At 38.2% G+C, this 20510-nt stretch overlaps 1 protein-coding gene across 2 annotated transcripts in view; it reads right to left on the minus strand.

The window, feature by feature from the left end:
* The window catches only part of CARF (calcium responsive transcription factor), a 2518000-nt gene that overhangs the window by 226149 nt on the left and 2271341 nt on the right, over nt 1-20510 (minus strand). For both annotated transcript variants that reach the window (XM_044075092.1, XM_044075091.1), the window contains exon 15: nt 7222-7591. In XM_044075092.1, the coding sequence (XP_043931027.1) occupies nt 7222-7591 (370 nt within the window). The remainder of the gene's footprint in view (nt 1-7221; nt 7592-20510) is intronic.

Raw genomic sequence — 20510 nt, forward strand, 5'->3', positions numbered from 1 at the left:
TAATGAAGAAGGCCTCCAACATTAGACCGCATGAGTTTCCTGCAACGGGGAAATATAGAATAAAATATGTATCCATCAAATCCAACGTTGCCATCCTGAAACAGAAGAAGAAAAATGACTGCAGGTTTATCATCCTGAATTTTTAAATGTTCAAATTTGTGTTCAAAAAGTTAGAAATATCTCCTGGGTTTTGTATTCCTTTTATAGGACTGCAAAAAACATTGAATAAATCCCCTTTGAATGACACACATAAGGAACACTTTCTTGTCTATAACACTGATTAACGTTTTGTATGAAAGTCATGGATCTACTTAACAATGATTCTGAAGTCATCAGAATTAGCTGAGTAAGATAATTTGAAACAAATAATGTCTTACAACCTGTTTTCAAAACTGCTTTTAGTTACCTGGCCAAAGAGACTTTGTACTAAAGAAGCTGTAAAAAAATGGGCAACCCTACTCCCATCTAAAACTTCAGAATGAATAGTGGTGGCAGATGTCAGAGAATCACTTAGGGAAATGCAGAAGTCAGAGGTCTAAGCACCCCAACGAAAAAAGAAACAATCAAAAATAACACTTGAGGTGACACACACACAGTTACAGATGAAAAAAAAACTTTAATAAAAGATGTGCAAGCACTTTTGCGTCAAACTAGGACGCTTCATCAGACATACCAAAGCAGTTATTCACATTCACTTAAATAAAACCAATCCACTAGTCATTATGTATTTCACCAATCCCAGTGGTGAATCAATTATAAATTCAGATGACGTCAAACATTCAAAATTATTTAATCCACACTATATCAAGTGAAAAGCACAATGATATACAAATATGGTCAATCCCCTAAATTATTAAGAAACATATACATAAATAAAACATTTGACTTCAGGTATTAAAATTTAAACAATAAAACACTATATAAGGCTGCACAATTCTATTTAAATAACAATTGCAATTCATATAAAGGAGTGTAAAAACCACTTACATCAATAGATGGCAGCATAAACAAATACATGACCAGATTGATAGTACTGACTGATCTCTAAAACATAGAGAAACTGTATATGTATAAGAATATATAAATCATATCTATCTATATAAAGGAATATGCATATATCCAAATATAAAAATCACAAAACATAAAGCACACGAAAAGGCAAATTTCCTCACTCATATGTATAAAGACCCCAAGAATTTCATAGAGTTAATCACTAAAAATATATAACACGATCCAAGGACGACCAAAAACTCCAAACTAAATCCGTTTTTATCGTACAAAATATAAAAGCATAAGCGCTTCTGTACCAAAGCTGCTTCATCAGATGCAGGATACACTTGAAAATTCATTCCATTAAATACACTAATTAAAAAATCACACGACTGATTAACTTTCTTAAAGACCTATGCCTTAAAATACACATTAAATATGCACACACATAAATATATAACCTTCTACAAATGTAAAACATCTTAAATTACTCTATACAGCAAAAATACATACATACATATGTGCAAAAACATATATATACAAATTTAAAAAAAAAAAAAAATATATATATATATATATATATATATATTATATATAAAATGTAGGTGATGGTTCAAGACAAAAGTTAGACTATTTTCTATTTAGAGGTCTGGCTTTAAGTTTAGGTCTCTGAGGTACAAAATGTGGCCATAGCTACGCCATGTTTCTGCCAACAGAAGTCATTGCCAAAGACAAACACGTTGTTCAAAACACAATCCAATAATGCACATATTAACTCAACCTTTCTAGTATCAAAGTTAGTAAATCTCTCTAGAAATTGTTTAACATATGCAAGCCCTTCATTATTCGGGATAACCACGAAGCGAGAAATGACATCTAAAGTCACTAAATGCAAACTATTCGGTTTACCTTGTTTGTCATAAGTATGCATAAATAAAAATAAATCACTTAAAAATGCAGGGTGTCCCTTAAAATATGTGGACATGTGTTTAAAGCAGGTCTCAGTTGCTTTTCAACAAAAACAGAAGCAGGTTCCGTACACCAGTTCCTTCCTGCTACAATGGGGTGTAAGGGACGGTGTACTGGGTCCTTGTGTAATTAAGGCAGGCCCTGAATGACAGGTACTAATCTACTGTGGAAAGAATCAGAAGCATGCAATTTATAGAAATCATCTAAACAAAGCTTTTCAAATGCACAGACGGGAAGCAGGAATGAGGAAGACAGACCTTCTAATATTACAGACGGGTTACAGATTCCGACAGAGAATGATGTAAAAAAAAAAGTGAAAGACACAAAAACAGTTGAATCCTTGTTTTTTTCCAAGTTTCCACTGCCAATAAGAGAGCCTCCAACACTCCCACTATCTCAAAGCAGAGGGAGGAAAAGGAGGAAAACATCCAAGGACAAAACGGAGCCAGTAACATGATCAAAAACCGCCTGGCAACTGATGAATCAGGACTGATTTTAAACATCTCGAAATATGTTTTGAATGAGGCTGAGGAGTCACTGTTATGTAAAGGTTTATCATTGTATATCCTCTATATGTACTGATTTTATAGATTTAGTTTTAGATGTTAAATTGTTCAAGCAGGAATGTTACCCTTAAGTTTCTATAAAATAATAGTAAAGCAAAAGCATTTGAGTTTAAAAAGCCAACAGCTTTCACACCCCCACTACGCCCTTTATTGGAAGCATTTGAGAAGGCACGTGAAAAAGATTTTTTGAACTTAATGCAAACCAATAAAAAGGGTCACAGCTTTCACAACCTGAGTAAGTCTGAGTACAAAGCTTTAATGGACCTGCAGAATAATTTGGACATTGTCATTAGACCCGCTGATAAAGGCGGAGCTGTAGTGATTTTATATAGAGAAATGTATCAAAAAAAATTATTACTATGCTAAATGATTGCGACACATACAGTAGCTTGACCAGTGAACACAATGAAATAATATTATTAGAAATGTCCACGCTGATTTGTACGACTTCTTAATGTGCAATATTATAGATCATGATCTTTATAAATATTTTGTGATAGATGCACCACACATTCCCACTTTTAGAGGCCTCCCGAAGGTACACAAGAATTTACATAACCACCCATTAAGACCAATTGTTTCAAGTAAGGGGTGGCTTACTGAACACCCTATTTATGTCGAGAAACAACTTAGAGCTACTGTTGAGGACACCAACACTATAATCAGAGACACAGAACATTTTCTGAATAATCTATGTTTTTTCTGACCATTATACATCATCAGTATTTTTTGTGACTTTAGATGTAGCCTCTTTGTTCAAAGAGATATCCAATGAGACTGGTACTGATTTTGTGAGAGAATTCTTAACTAACAAGGATGTTCTTAGTGAAAAGATATATTGCCTGTTGTTAGATTTAATTCTGAACAATAATGTCCTTTCTTTCAATGACAAGTATTATCTACAGACTAAAGGAGTTGCCATAGGCACGTCCTGTGCCAACTCGTATGCTAACATAGTAATGGCAGATTGGAAGACCAACTTTGCACTAAATAAGATAAGAGTTCTCTCAATACATCCCAGTTTATAGGAGATTTGTGGATAATGTTTTTTGATATGGGATGGTCCAGTAACAGAGCCGGAGGCATTTTTAGCATACATTAATTCAACCACGGATTTTTTAAGATTTGTAGGAAAATGGTCTAGTGAAGGGATAGAGTTTTTAGATGTGTGTATGTACAGAAACAAATAGACATGGTACAAACAGAATTATATAGGAAGACATGTAGGAGGAATAATTTCTTACATTGAAATAGTATGCACCCACCCCATGTACATAGAAACCTGATTCAGGGACAGTATCTTAGAGTTTCCAGGTTAACTAGTTTAGATGCCAATTGCCATACAGCTCTGAAAAGACTGGAGAATGAACTTTTATTGAGAGGTTATAAGCACAATGAATGTCTTAATTTTACATGATGAGAAGTTTATAGACATGGGAAATAAAAGGAGACCATTTTTTTAGACCCAGAAGGGATCCTAGTAGTAAACAGTTGTTTTTTTTTATATTTTTTCCCCCAGACAGATTTGTTTGTTTTTCAATTGAACTGCACAGGTTATAGGTCACATTAAAGGTGGGAAAAGTTTTTAAATGATTTATTGTGGTCTCTTTTTTTTTTACACCACAAAAACCTGGCATTTTAATAGGGGTGTGTAAACTTTTTATATCCACTGTATCTAGCACACTGCATGAAGTGTTCAGCATTTTACGTAGGAAAAACTAATCGGACTTTGAGGGAGGATGAGAGCAACGCTTTAGCCAGACCCGTTTTAATTCATGGTCTCTCTCATAAATTTGTATTTTTAGTTTTAGAATTAGTTAATAAGAATGCTAGATTAGATCATTTTAATAATTTTACTGAGAGATTGGGGTTTGCATGATAACAGTATCCTTGAAACCCTTCCTCATAGCTAGACCCTTGACACATTGAATAAAATATATATTTTTAGTAATTAACTTTATGAAATTCTTGGGGTCTTTATAGATATGAGTGAGGGAATTTATCTTTTCATGTGCTTTATGTTTTGTGATTTTTATATTTGGATATATGCATATTTCTTATATATATATATATATATATATATATACACACACATATACATATATACATACACACACACACACACATACTTATCACTACAGAATACCAAAATTCCACAATCCTGAAATTCTGAATCCCGAGGACCAGAATCTCGAGATTGCGGAATCTCAAAACGTAGTGAATGGGGACTGCTGTACAGTGCGGAATGGGAACTTTGTCATTCACTCCACTGTAGTGCGATCTTGGAGTTGGTATATTTAAGTTGTAGGGGGGTGTTGCCCCCAACTTGGGGGGTGCAGGGGGGCTTGCCCCCCTGCATACACATTAGAATAGTTTGTTGTATGTATTATTTATTTATTTATTTATTTTTTATGTTTCAAGATTCCGATCCTCAGGATTTAGAGTCTCGGGATTGTGGAATTTCAGTATTCCATAGTGATCTCATACATACATACACACACACACACACACACACATATATATATATATATATATATATATATATATATATTCTTAAACATATAAACATTCCCTATGTTTTAGAGATCAGGCAGTACTATAAGCCAGTCATATATTTGTTTATGCTGCCATCTATTGATGCAAGTGATTTCTATATTCCTTTATATGAATTGCAATTGTTATTTAAATAAAATTGTGCAGCTTTATATAGTGTTTTGTGTGTGTTTTATTGTTTAAATTTTAGGTTTCTTAATAATTTAGGAGCTTGACTATATTTGTATATCATTGTGCTTTTCACATTGATATAATGTGGATTAAGTAATTTTGAATGTTTGACGTCATCTGAATCTGTAACTGATTTACCACTGTGATTGGTGAAATATGTAATGACTAGTTGATTGGTTTTAGTTAAATGAATGTGAATAACTGCTTTGGTATGTCTGATGAAGCATCCTAGTTTGATCCAAAAGCGCTTACACATCTTTTATTAAAGTTTTTCTTTAGCTGCAACTGTCTGTGTCACCTCAGATGTTAGAGAATGCAAGCTGATAGGAGGGTGTGATTTCCGTTCCTTCTGTGCAGGGATCCAGGAGTCATTTAGAAGAATTTTTGCAAAAGAAAATATGAATTATTCTGAGGTATGAAATGCATCTTTTCTCTTGAACTCTTTCCATCATTACCAAAGGATATAGATTTTCAGACTATCCCTGTTACGTACTGAATTGTGGTAGAGCAGTGCTCTTGAAGAATTTATGCATCACACTTCTCCTAGAAAAGGAAGGATAAGCAGCATTTGCAGAAGAAAATCATTTGTAGAACTATGCAGTGCAAGTTCTTCATCTTATCTTTGCCTACAGATCAATCAACTCCACAAGAGACTGAAACAGTTTAAATCTTAGTTAAACAGTATATTTTACTGAGGCATGCCTCCTACCCATGACATAGGCTACATAATTTCCTGGAGGGAGAACAGTATGGTAATGCGCAGCTTTACACATTAGTGATACCAACAGAATGATGGTCAACTTTCACCACCATGGATTATGCATAATTTACATCAATCTTTTGAAGTAAGAACATCAGTTGTCCTTTTAATTTCACCTACTAGCTAACCACCAACATTAAGAAATATTGAATGCTTCAGTGGCCATAACATTAGTGATGTACTTCCTTAGACAAAAAATAAATAAATAAATAATACCTACAGTTTAGACTCCTTATCAACAGGATTAGAAATAGTCCACCATATTTTCTCATCTTTACCTATTTTGACCACTTCTCACACTTTTTAGACCCAAGGTAGTTCTGTCAGTAAGCTTAAACCATTCAAAGTAACCACTGGTTGCTCAAATATGCTAGGTTTTCTTGTGAAAGTGTTTATCCAGCATGTTAACAGCTTTGTCTAGCTTAATAAAATAAAGTTTGAAAAAAAAATTAGCTGCCGAGAGTGTTTCAAAAATATCCATTCAAAATGCCCAAACATTAACACAACTCATGAAAACTGACATCTTCAGAAGGACTGAGATTATTCTCACTTAAAAAAAATTAACAAAGTTATTCAGTTATCATTACATTTAAAGTATGGCCATGCCTAGATGTCATTTTCTGCCTTATGGAAAATGAACAAGGATATCTTTAAAAATATGCCAGGCTTGATTTTTAAAGAAATTTCAATACATTTTCTATAGTCAGGTTCCCTTAAATGAGCTTCTAAGAAGGAAAACTGCCGAGAGACCCAGTGTTTATACTTCCATTTTTAATTATATGTGCAACATTGAAGACATGTTTGAATTCAACGTTTCAAAATGTTTAGATGGATAAAAACTAAAGAACCCTTCTTTAGTTTAACAAATAGCTACTGAAACCATGAAGGATGATGCAAACTATCTAAATCTAAAACACTATTGGCAGCATTTCTGCAGGTAAAGGTACTTTTGAATTTTTTATTTATGTATATTTTGCCACCACAAAATACTAGTGACCATCACTCCAGCCTCACTGTAATCATCAGAAAGAAAAATCTATCATCATTCATAAAAAAAAAACAGTCAAGTAATGCCTCTACTGTTATGAGACTATTATCAAACAGAAAGTTTGCAACTGCTACCAAAGGATTAAAAAAAAACTAAACGCAACAATCCAAAATGTCTGAGCAATCAGACTAATCAAGTAAACAAAAATAACTTAGTGAACTTACCAAGAGTTGAATGGTCATCAACTATCTGTATTGGAATGGTCTGCCCTTCTCTCAAAAGAATCTGTGAAGCTTCTTCTCCTATCTTGTCTTCACCTCCCATAGCAACCAGTTGTGCCATGCTGACCAAGTTTTGATCCGGTACTGACAAGTTAATCATAGATGAAGTAGCACTGTCCCCTACAGACAAAGCTGTGTTAGGTTGCAGAACATGGCCTTGACTTAGTACTAAGGGCTGGTTAGCTATTGCTACACCAGTGTTTGCGTCAATCATTCCAGAGTCACAGGAATTTGGCAACTGATGTGTGTTTACTGTCACAAGAGTGGTCAGTGTTCCTTCAGATGATGTAAAAGCTGGCTGCAACTGTATCTCCTAAGAGAAAGTGAACAATAAACATGGCAATATTAGAAGTTAGACATGCAGAGTTTTAAATAGATACAAGCAAATGCTAATTGATAAATGGATTTCAATTTACAGCAATCGGCAAACTATGGAATAAAAGTATAGAAAAGATTACTTTCAAATATATGATTATCAAATTTTTTTTTTACTGACTGTTAATCAAGAACAGCTCTTTCTGTAACAGAAATGTTGAGAGACACTCATGAAACTGCCCGAAAAATGGAGAAGCTATGTCTACAATTTTCCAATTATGTCAAAGAGTTTACTCAAATTCGGATATATTTTCCTGGAAGCTTAGAAAAATGGTTCACAATCAAGTCACAGAATTCTACAAAGAAATAAAATTTCATCAACTTACCATGACAAAGTATGGTAAAATATAAAATACTAATACCACTGTAATCATGTTTTATGGTATAATACTTACGTGGCTCAGAGAAAGAATTTAATTTGCAGTCATTATTAATTTCCATGCAACGGCTGTTACTAAGAATTTTACATAGCAATGTGAAGGAAATCTATCATCATTCATAAAAACAGTCAAGTAATGCCTCTACTGTTATTATCAAACAGCAAGTTTGTGACTGCTACATAGCAATGTGAATTCTGCTATGAAATATAAGATTAGAAATGTTGGTTGCCAGGATTTCCAAAATTGTTAAGAACAACAGTTCTTAAACATTAATGAAGTACTGTAACTGCTAATGGCTGCAACAGTACTTAAACTAATTTAGCCAGGTAAACTAACTAAGCAAATATGCCTCTTTTAAGGCATGGCCTGGAAGCACTTCCCTAGGAGCTCTTGACTCCAGCCCTTCAAAAGGCATCTATTTGACCTCCTCCAAGAATGACACCATTCCTACAAATATGTAAATCACTGCATCAGCAGTATTCAAAAGGGAGTACACGTTCATGCAAAAACATACTCCCTACAAATTAAAAAAAAAAAAAAATACACACATATATATATATATATATATATATATATATATATATATCTCCACAGGAATGCCCCCTCCAACTTCTATATGAGTGGGCTTCATCTCTCATACCCCCTTACTTTATTATTCTCACTTTGAGGTTACTGCAACTTCGAGACAGAGCAATAAGCAGGAAAAAAAACTATTTGCTGTTTCTTTTGATATACTACTGGGAATACTATATTTAAAAGCAACCCTTCACATTCTACTCACAAATGTAATCTATAAAACAAGGTATAAAAAAAAAAAAACACCAGACATCCTCACTCCAGAATAAATAAAAAAAAAAAAACATCAAACTAATCTTGAACAACTGAAGAGGTTTAAAGGCATTGTATTTTTAAGTGACATGATCAAGAACAAGTGGAGGCACAGTAAATCAATACAAAGACTACAGGATGATGCTCTTTACCAACTCACAACCTTAAATCTTCTAAAGTCACAGACATTACTGACAGAAGACTTCATAGTTATAGCTAGGAATGTAGTTGAAGTGGCAATGCAAGTGATATGGGTTCAAGTTATAGCTGAGCAGCTTTTTTTTTTTTTAACTGTGTGTTTCATTTATGTACAACTGTAGGTTAAGTAATTAGTAATTACTTTTTTCCTGTGCCTTTTCTTCCTCTATATCTACTGACCATCAAGCTGCTCACATTGGTCCTGAGCCCATGCATTCTTATGTACTGGGCCTCACGGGCATGAAGACAACAGCTGAATGGAGACATTGCTACATAGTCATGGAGGTAGTGCATGCCCTTAACTGCATCAACAAATGCAGGATACTACGGCATTTCTAATTACCCTAACCCTGCCCCTGGGTGTGGCTATCATGGGTAATTGAGTCACCATGAGGGTCTACTATGTCCTCCCTCTGTATGTGCACGGTTTTACACATACACTAATGAAGGCTATCATCACCAGCTTGGAAGAAACAAGCCCATGTCTGCTGATTTTAAATCTTTCTTTTTGCCTGCAAGCGTCCACTTCTTGGTAGAAGAATACCAGATCAGGACCACACTCTTCTTCCAAGAATGGCTGAACTGGCACTGGCTACTCACTCATATCATCTTCCATCACCTAGCTCTCTTAGTGCCTGTGTCTCTACTCAATATAGGGCTGTCTGGGCTGTAGTTAGGGCTTTACCCCTCTATGCCATGGAGCAAGCTGCAGGACATGTAATTACTTATGTTATAATGTTATTACTGTGTATATGTATGATAGAATAATGTGTACAGAGACAAAGCCAGGTACCAGCTACCTTAATGGTAGTGTTTGCACTATATGAAGAGTGTGATACAGGAAATATGGAATTAGAAAAACAGTGCTATGGTGTAGTAGTTAGCATCATTTATATGCAAGTAAACATCTGACTTACGGTGGTGGTTGTGGAGGCTCTAAGGACAATGTGGATGACATGTTGATAACAGGTCTTAAAACGAATGTGTCTTACACAAGTGAGAGAAGACACACTTATTAGTTCTCATTGTCAGGTGTGTATCCGTAACAGACTTCAAAATGTTTTTCACCATATTCTAAATTTCTGTAGGTAATATTCTAGTCATGGCACAGTATACAACCTACTTTATACTGATCAATAATACTGTAGAGCTACAATGTGAGACTAGCTATTCTAAGACAGATGACATATGCTTCTACCTTGTACTTATGGCCCAAGCTGTGGATGAAAAAGATCCACAACTGATCAGTTAACAAAAAAATATTTATTTTAATCATGAAAACACTGCAGCACACAGCACTTATATTTTGGAGACAGAATATGTTGTAAAGGAACATAAATTTTACTCATTAGTTCACCCCACAGGTTGTGTGTTGTCTGCACTTCATGAGCAACTCTGCAACACCTATCAGTAGGTTGTTGCATGACATTAGGAGAATTACACTTAGACCATGAGTAGTTTTACAATAAAAGGAAGAAAAGTAATAAATACCACCCCAAGGCTAAAAGCATTCTACAACTGCTGCATGAGAATAGATTTATTAACTGTGTGAAGTGTGGTACAGTATGTACACTTATGCATCCAAAAGGGTAATTGCCTGACCTGACTGCAGACATTATGAAATCATAAGTACAGAAGGCAAAATAGTAAACAATCCGTATCTTGTACATACAACCGGAAGTCTGCAACTCTACAACTGTATCACACAACAATGAAACAATAAAGTTGAAAATATCTGCATCAACCATAGGGAGAACTCATAGAAAATTTCAAGTGAAACAGCCAGGCAATAAGTCAAGGTAAACTGACTCCATGGATGATTTACTGACTATTTCTATAAGCATAGCTCGCCTTAGGCATAGGTCAACTAGGCAGCTGCCTAGGGCACTGCTCTAGGAGGGGTGCTTTTCCAGTAATCTGGATGGTGTAGGTAGACCAGAATGGGGGCCTAGGGTAGTGTTGGGGAGCGCTATGGACACCTTTTGCCTAGGGTACCAGTTGAACAAAGGCTGGTTCTGTCTATAAGCAAGAATTATGGGCTATTACGCAATATTCAATGAAGCATGGCATAAATTTTACTAAACAGAAAATATATTTATGACATAGTATAAGCAAACAAAACAAGCTGACTCACCTCTCACGATGCAAGAAATCACGTAAAGTATGGATATATACAAACTGCTTCATTTTGCTCATACCAAAATGTTATGTGCATTTAATGTGTACAGATTACTAAAATGGAACTGTATTGCATTAAACTTGCATGATATACTACTTATTCATTTATTTATTTATTTTTGTCGGGGTGTCTTCTCCCTGTAACAAAGTGGGTTTTCACAGACAGCTCTGATTTGCTCCCATATCCCAAAATGTGAACTAGTAATCCTCCATATTGCCCATAGGTGTTATGTGCTGTGTGCATGTATGTTTATGTACATGCATGCACGTGCGTTCTGCAGTAGACAGCCACCCCCATCTTGGATTAATTTCACTGTCTTGTGCTTCACCACAGTCCTTAAATTGCTTAAACAAGTAGCAGAAGAATGAATAAATTAATAAATATCAACACAGTAAAGTAATACTATCAAGAATGATTTGTAAGGTAACAAATTCACATTATGCTTTGCTAACAAAACCATGAAGTTACTTCTACAAGGTAATTACAGATACTACAGTCAGCCTTTACTTTTAATGTAGCCTGATTTAAGATTAGAAAATGATTTGCACTTAACAAATCTTGTAGATTTCAGATGAACAATATGCTGACACCATATAAAGTAAATTAAATTAGAAATGTATTAAAATGTATGGGAATGCACCCCACCTACCACTACAGCAACCAATGCTTGATATATAGGAATTATACAAATAACCTATTCTGCAATTTTGTTGTTGTGTCTTTCGGCTTTTCCCGGCTAGGGGTCGCCACAGCGGAGCTCCAGTCTGCTAATGATTGGCAGCAGATACAAAAACAAAATCATTTTTACTTCTAAAAAAAAGTAAAAAAACTCAATGATGTATGTATCTGTAAAACTCACCTTAGAACAATGTGAATACTTTTACTTTAGTCTGAACTGCAAATAAATGCATGGTGTGTTATGCAATGATTCAAAAATGTCATTTAAAGAACTCCGTTTTGCATTGCATTGTAAGGAAAAATATCAAGCATGACAAATTTCATATGCTCAGTAGCAAACCTGTCAGAAATAAAGGGCATAGATCTCTTGTATGTATTATCACCATTTGACTACCATAACTACTTGGAAATGTAAAAAAGTTACTTACTCACCATAACGTTACATCTGTGTTGGCCATTTTCATTCTTCCTCAACTGATCGGTTTCGGATCCGACTTGGCTGCCTCTTCCAGATCCGTGTTTCCAAATTCTCGAGCTCCTCCCTTTACCCATAATGCCCTACCAGCCTAACATACTTCAGATTGAGTTTGCTGCCCATAGGAGTCAAATGATAATACCTTAAGAAAACTCAAGAAGGTATAGAATAAGCAAAAGAGCTGTAGCTCAAACAAGAAGCAATAGTTCCCAAAGTGATATCCTTAGGCCCTTCTAGAAGCAAAGGGAAGGGGGTTGTGGAAGAATGAAAATGGGCAACACAAATATAACACTATGATGACTACACAACTTTTTTATCTAATGTTGCCATTTTCATTCATTCCTCACCTGTTGGGACAGAGTCTCCGGCTAAATGAGCCTTGGGTAGTCATCAAGGAAGGATATTTCGGAGTATTGCAGAGCCAAAAGCAGCTCTGTTCCTAGAAACCAAATCCAATTTATAATGAGCAATAAAGGTATGAGCACTGGACCAAGTGGCAGCTGCACAAATGTCATCCATGGACGTTCTTGAAGAAAAAGCTGAGGATACAGCCATAGACTTTGTGGAATGAGCTGCCCTTTTACTATAAACAAAAGAGATACAATCGGTTAACCACTTGGCCTAATTTTAGAAACTGACTTGCTCAATCTCTTAGGTGAGAAGGATACAAACAACTGGTCAGTCTTCTGGAAATCTTTGGTTCAATGGAAATAAAACTAAAGTTGTCTATGTATACCCAAAAGATGGAGCATATACTCTCCCTCGTTTGAAAAATTTGGAAAGAAAACCAGGAGGTTAATAACCTGGTTGACATAAGACTCAGAAGCTACCTAAGAAAAAAAGATGGGGTGGTCCATAAAGGAACCAGGTAAGGAGGTTTGGAAGACAGAGCCTGGAGTTCAGATACTTGTCTAGCTGATGTATTAGTGACTAGAAAAATGGTTTTCAAAAACAAAAACATGAGATCTTACCTGGCTGAAGGTTCAACGGGATCTGGGTCACAGCTAGAAGCAAAATAGTTAAAAACCAAGGAGGAGTAGGATCCTTTATTGGGGTCTATATTAGACGACAGACGATCCGTTTGAGCAAATCGGAATTGAGCGACACGTGAAGTGCGAACTATGCTAACGGCAAACTTCCAAAACCGTGAAAAACGAAATGTCGAATTGTCATGGTTGGCCTGTCTGCGGTATAGCACCGTAAGGAAGTATGTGATAGTTATGGACCTTAGGGTTAGGGTGCGGGTTAAGGTAAGTGCATAGATAGGTAATGTATGTAAGTTTTAGTGTAGGGTTAGAAGTAAGGTTTTGTTAAGTGTATGTGTGTGGATTATTTGTTTTGTTTGAGTATATGTTTGTAGGGTAAGTGTGCGATAGTTACACACCTTAGGGTTAGGGTGTGGGTTAAGGTAAGTGCATAGATAGTAATGTATGTAAGATTTATTTGTAGGGTTAGAAGGAGGGTTTGGTTAGTGTATGTATGTGTTTTATTTATTATGTTTGGGTATGTAGCACGCAGTGGTGTTGGCCGACTATGACGATTTGAGATTTTAAATTTCGCAGTTTAGGGGGTTCAGTGTATTTGCGGTTCGGGCTATGCGTGTCGGTGTTGTCTCATTCGCTGTAACGGGTTTTCGGTTTCTTAATATAGACCCCCCTTTAATGGAGGTCTACGTAAAAAGGTTCCTTTGAGAAAGGCTTTACATAATTCACAAGAAGCTAAAGAAGAATTATTTTCACCTAAATGGAAGTTTAAATGGCTGCCAAGTGGAGCTTAGTAGTAGGAAAGCTAGCCCCTTCACTGAAAATTGAAAGAAAAAATCAAGTACAGCTGGTACAGGGGCAGAAAAGAGGTCCAGATCCCTCTTAAGGGCCCAGAACACAAATATCTTCCTTTTACTTTTGTAAATCATTTTAGTAGAAGCTTTTTGAGAAGATAATAAAATATGACAGACCTAGGAGAAGAGCCTGGGCTGTCTAGGAATCAGTGGAACTGAAGAAATCATGAGGTTAGTTTTAGGCCTGTTATGTCAGGATGAGTCACACCTGTCAGGTGAGACAGGAGGCCTGAATTGGGATACAGTATCTACAGTGAATGTAGAAGATGAGGCCAGAGGAAGGGGGACCAAATTTGATGATGCCAAAAAAGTGCAATGAGGAAAACTGTGCTCAACTGGTATGCTTGCTGTAGACATATGGGTAATGGGCGTAAGCATAGAGAAGACCGGAAGGTTATTCATGGACTAGAGCATCTCTCAGTGAAGGGATTAGGACAAAGAACCTGCTGCACTTGTTGTTGAGGGGAGAAGTAAAAAGGTCACAGCAGGGCTGGCCCCATCAATGGAAAATTGTCTCCCCCACTCTGAAATTGAGAGACCACTCATGAAGCATCAAAATGGACATGCTTGGTTTGTTTACAATCACATTGTTTTTTTCCAGTATGTGCATTGCTATGAGAAAGCGGCTGGAAGAAATCGCCCGTTGCCACATTCTCAATGCTTCTCGACATAGTGGGTAAGGTCTGGCTACCCATTTGTTGATGTACCAGATCACAGACATATTGTCCATCAGAAAAGCAATCATCCTGGAAGGGAGAATGCCTTGAAAGGCCTTCAATGCTAGAAGACTTCTCTCATTTCCAGAACACTGATGTGCATCTTAACCTCTTCTGGGAACAACCTACCTTGACTTGTCCCTCCCAAGTAGTGCCCCCACCTCAGTTGGCAGCCATCTGTGATCACCGTGACCATGGGAAGGGGAAGAACAAAAGGATGGCCTACAGAAATATCACCCGAGTGAAGCCAACAAAGAAGACATTTTTTACATGATTGAGTGATCTTAACCGGGGCGGATAAAAGCTGTTGAAGAACAGACCACTCTACCGGCAGAGTCCACTGCAGAATCTGCATGTGAAACCTTGCTAAAGGAACTTGGGTGAGATCTGCTGCCATGGACCCCAAGGCTAAGATTAGATGTGCTGGCAGAGATCTGTGCAAGATCACTTTTATGACCTGGGATCTGAGTGTTTGAATTCATGTAGGTCGAAGGCAGGCTATCTGTGTGACAGTGTTTAGATGAACACCTATGAACTCTAGACTCTGCATGGGTGTAAGCTGAAACTTGCTGTAATTGACTGTGATGGTCAGATGAAGAAACAACTGGAGCAAGTAGTCCCTTGCCCATAGAAGTAGATACCTGGACGGGGCAGTTAGGAACAAGTTGTCTAATTATGGGAACACTCTGAACCCCAACACTCTCAGGTGAGCTGCATTTGGTGAATACCATGGTGGCTGTGGTGACGCCAAAGGGCAGTGCTCTGAACTGGCAATGAATGACTCACAGCCAGAAGTACAGATATCTCCTGGAGCACCTATTCACTTTGATGTGATAATATACATCCAAAAAATCTATCAAGCACATCCAATCACCCTTTTGCAGTATATGCAAAATGGACTGAAATGTGACCATCTAGAACTTTGTATATTTGACATATTGGCTTAGCCTGCTGAGATCCAGGATGGGTCTCCAGTCCTCTGTCTTCTTTGGCACTAAGAATAATCTTGATTAAATTCTGGATCCTGTCTGGTCTGGGGGGACCTCCTGGGTGAATATTTTTCTGAGCAGCTTTTCTGTTTCTAATACTGCCATCTCCCTCTAACTGGGTGGATCATCAGGGATTCTTTTAATTCTTGAAAGGGGTATTTGGGAAATGGAATAATATAACCTCTGGGTATAATTCGCTGCACCCAGGAATCTTTTGTGATTGATGCCCAGGCTTTTTGGTGCAGAGACAAACACGCCCCCCAACTGCCTCCACAGAGCAACACTTGGGGCACATTTCAAGAGTGTTGGTAGGGTTTGTGCAAGAAGGAATACAAGGAACCCTGGTTCTGTGGGCAACTTCTGCAGCAGGGATGGTGTCTTCCATAAGAGTTCTTCCCTCTGCCTCTGGAAGAACTATATCCCCATGAGTCTTGGAAAGGACCCTAGGATTTGCAGAACCACATTTTTCTACCTCCTCATTGATTCCAGGAAAAGGGTCTTTGAGGTGTAGAAAAATATACTCCTACGGCAGACAAGTTCCTTCTTCCTTGCTCACTTCTGGAAAGCATTTGTTTTACTTTCGGGCCAAATAAGGAAGATCCATCAAATGAAGCAGTGATGAATGAAGACCTGAAGGGCTCTTCAAAGTTGCATAGGTGCATACAGGCATGTCTCTTAATGGTCATCTTGAATCCGAACTCCGTGAGTTACCGTATGCCATGTGGGAAATCAGCCTCATGAACATGTTAGTTATATATTGAAGGGTGGCCAGATGCGAAAAGGCTCTATTTTGGTCCTCTGCAGACAGGGACCCAGAAAAAGATTTGGTGAGCTCCTTAATCAAATCTCTTGGCAAGCTCATGAAATGTGCCTGGTAATTTAACACTTACCAAATCTGTCCAAGGCCCTAGTTTCCATGTTAGGGGGACGGACATAAGAACTTTACTCCACAAGCTCTTTCTTAGTGGCTGCTGCCATAACCGTGGCATCAAATGGGTCCCCCTTGATCCAGTGTGATCTGTCCAGAGGGGCTAAGAATTTGTCTGAGTACTTAGGGATCTGCTGCAGAGTACCCAGCTCCTTCCAAGCCTGGTGTGAAATGAAGTCTATAAGTTCATCAGTCAGGGGGCCACCCAAGACATAGCTGGGACAGACCCAAAAGCCTCTAGGAACATTGACTCCTCTTGGGATGGGATGTCAGAAGACCAACCACCTTTTTGCTTTAGGAGTTCAAGAAAGTCTCCAATGGAGATGTCTTCAGGTGGAGATATGAGGGACCCTTCCCCTTCATGGAAATTGGTGTACTCATTGAGAGATTCCTGAGCTGAATCTAAATGTCTCCTTTTACATGTTCTCTTCCAAGAGACCTCATCAGTGGGATGGTCTGATGAAGTGTCGGAAGTGTTCAGGGAGTCCTGGAAGACTGACTGGAGATTTCAACAGGCTTGCTGTCCCACTGAAAGAGAAGTCTGAGGCTCAGAGCAAAGACCTGAAGGTGGCAGAGTGATATGATCTGAGGGGGTAGAGATGCCTTTCTCTGGATAAAGAGAAAGCCCTCTCCAGAATCTGGAAGGGAAAGTGCCTAGGGGAGACCAAAGCTGGAGGTAGTAGAGCTGACATTTCCTGCACTGCCGACCCTGAAACCTTGTAAGCTCTCCACCCACGGATGGAGTTGGACCCAGGCTTTACAGAGTCAAAGCTCCGAGAGGCAGGGATGGCTCTGATAACTTCAGAGTTGACCCTGGTTCCCCCAGATCCAGCTCGATGTTTCAGCTCCAAGAGTCCTCCAGCTCTGAAAGGCTCAGAGTCAGACGGCTCAGGGTAGTGACCAGAGTCGAAGAATGAAGTGTTTTCAGATCCGATGAGGACACCCCAGGGAACTTGGATCCGAGGGTTCCAAAATGACAGGCCACATCAGAGAAGGTGAAACTAAAGGATGACTAATCATGGGCAGGTTCAGGGATCTGATGGGAGACAGATATGGAATTACCCCCATCTGGATCTGAGCTTTAAGGAATTTTCTCATCATCCTATCCACTTCAGCCTTGGACAAACTCCTGGAAGACCTGAGCGAGGAGCCAGTAGATGGTGGCCTCGAGTGCTCGTAAGGAGAAAAACAGGGAAGGGAGTCAAGAAGGTATTAGATCCGGCAAACGAAGAGGTGACTGGATCTGAGGTGATTTTGTTTTTGAAGCAATAAGATCCAAATTAGTCAGATCCGACTTTTTTGACATTTTGGCGGTGGCTCTGGGAAAGGAGCTGAAGAGACTGTAGAATTCAGAGATCTCTGTCTTTGGAAGCAGAGTAGGGCTTCCATTTGTCAGATTTTTTTTAGAGGGGGGGTTGAGCACCAGCTGAAATAGAGGAAGGAAAAGGAAGACCTTTAAAACTAGCTTGTTGTGACTATCCATGAGTAACCTAGAGTTGAAGCTGGCAAAAACTGTACAATCCACATCTAAATGGGCACTGTCCAAACAACAGACGCATTCCCTGTAGGCATCTGAATTACATATTTTGTGCCAATAGGAGATGCATTTCTTGAAGCCATTTGGTTTATCAGCCACCCCTTGCATGTTCCTAAAAAGAGGGAAGGCTCATAAAGAAAATAACTATAATTATGCAGAAATTATATATATAAAACTTTTTTTTTTTTGGAAGAAGAAAAAGCAAGAAAAACTACTAGCAATGGTAGTCAAGAGTACCCTAAAAAGGGCAGGAAGAGTACAGGGAGAAGAAGCCAAAGTACCAGCAACAGTACTGGAAGGAAATACTGAGGTCTTGGTAAATATCACAGAAGAAAGAGGACTCGACTAAAAGAAAAGAAATTTACTGGAATAAAGGTAGGAAGGTGACAGAAATCCAGAAGAGAGCCTATTGAAGGAAAAAAAAATTAAAGATTCAGTGTTTCAACTCTGAAAAACACCAGCAGCTTGAGAGCGATAAGATCTGCGTCTTTAGCTATATGGCAGCTCACGAGACCTGAGGTCTATTAGGCTAGGAAGGCATTATGGGTAAAGGGAGGAGCTTGAGAGTTTGGATCTGAGGATCTGGAAGAAGCGGCCGAGTCAGATCTGAAACCCATCAGTTGAGGAGTGAATGAAAATGACAATATCAGATATCATTATATACAAATGCTACTGCATCTATAGTTTGTATAACTGTTGTTTGTATACACTTTTATTACTTACGGCTAATGTAGCAGGAGCGTTTCTTCCCAGGCCATCGCTGAAAAGGGGTTTCTTGTTGCCTGGCTGGACATTCTCAGTACAGAAATGCAAACAGATAAATAATTTGTGTGAATTTCTGCTTCTACTACCTCTGGGAAATGTTTACCAAGCCAGCATATTAAAAATTTAACTCATTTTATTAACAGTTTATGAGAAGTAAACAAAATACATAAATAAATAAATAAAAAGTACAGTTTTGTACCTACCATAAATGTAGATGTCCGAACAGGATAGCATCTGCAGTCATAACAAATGGGTTGTCCTGTCGTCAGGCAGCCCCTCGGTCAGCCGGATTCCAAAGTCTGGGTCCGGCTTCGGCTGATGTCGCACTTCACCCGACGTCATCTCTGCTGGTCTTCGGGTATAAAGGCATCAGCCGACGCCATTTTCCTCAGTGTTTCTTGCCCCAGATGCCAGTTGCCCTCTTGGAAAGCTAAATTTTGGATAAATGCCAATGTTTCCAAAAAAGTAGAAGGCAAACACAAAAAATAAGCATGTATGTACATATATACAAACAAATACACCATAAGAGACTCCCCCCTAGCTAGCTATTAGGAGGGTAAATACCCTAGGAGTACCACAGAGGGGAAGGAGGGTGGGTAATCCTGACTACAGATGCTATCCTGTTCGGACATCTACATTTATGGTAGGTACAAAACTGTACTATGTCCTTCAAGGATGCATCTGCAGTCATAACAAATAATAGCCAAACTAGGGGTGGAGGAAGAAAAAATTATGGTGTAGTTAGGATCCCTTGCAGTACAGCAGTGGCAAACCCTGCTCGGGATCTAGAGTATGGAGGTAGATTATAATGCTTGGCAAATGTATGCACGGAGGTCCAAGTAGCTGCCTCAATAATGTCCTTGGTTGCCACTCCTCGTAAGAAAGCTGTGGTAGTGGCTGTTGCCCTTGTAGAATGAGGTCTTATGTTCTGTGGAATTGGTTTTCCATGGTAGGAGTAACAGAATCTTATGCAATTTCCTATCCATTTAGAGATTGTCTGTTTGGAAATTGCTTTTCCTTCCCTTCCTGTTGCATAGGCTACTAAAAGCTGGTCAGTTTTTCTGTTACCTTTGGTTCTGTCCAGGTAGTAGCGTAACTGTCTATGTACATCCAAGGTATGCAGCAGTCTTTCCCTCCTGTTCTGTGGGTTGGGAAAGAAGGTAGGTAGGTGGATTGCCTGGTTTAAAGACACTCTGGATACCACCTTAGGCATAAATGTAGGATTAGTTCTCATGGACACCCTATCTTGATGGAAGATTAGGAAGGGTTGTACTGCCATTAAGGCCTGTAGTTCCGAAACCCTCCTTGCTGAAGTAATTGCCAGTAGGAAAGCAGTTTTCCATGATA

This window comes from Protopterus annectens, chromosome 6.part0 (assembly GCF_019279795.1).
Source record: "Protopterus annectens isolate FY-2018-M chromosome 6.part0, PAN1.0, whole genome shotgun sequence".
Lineage (NCBI taxonomy): Eukaryota > Metazoa > Chordata > Ceratodontiformes > Protopteridae > Protopterus > Protopterus annectens.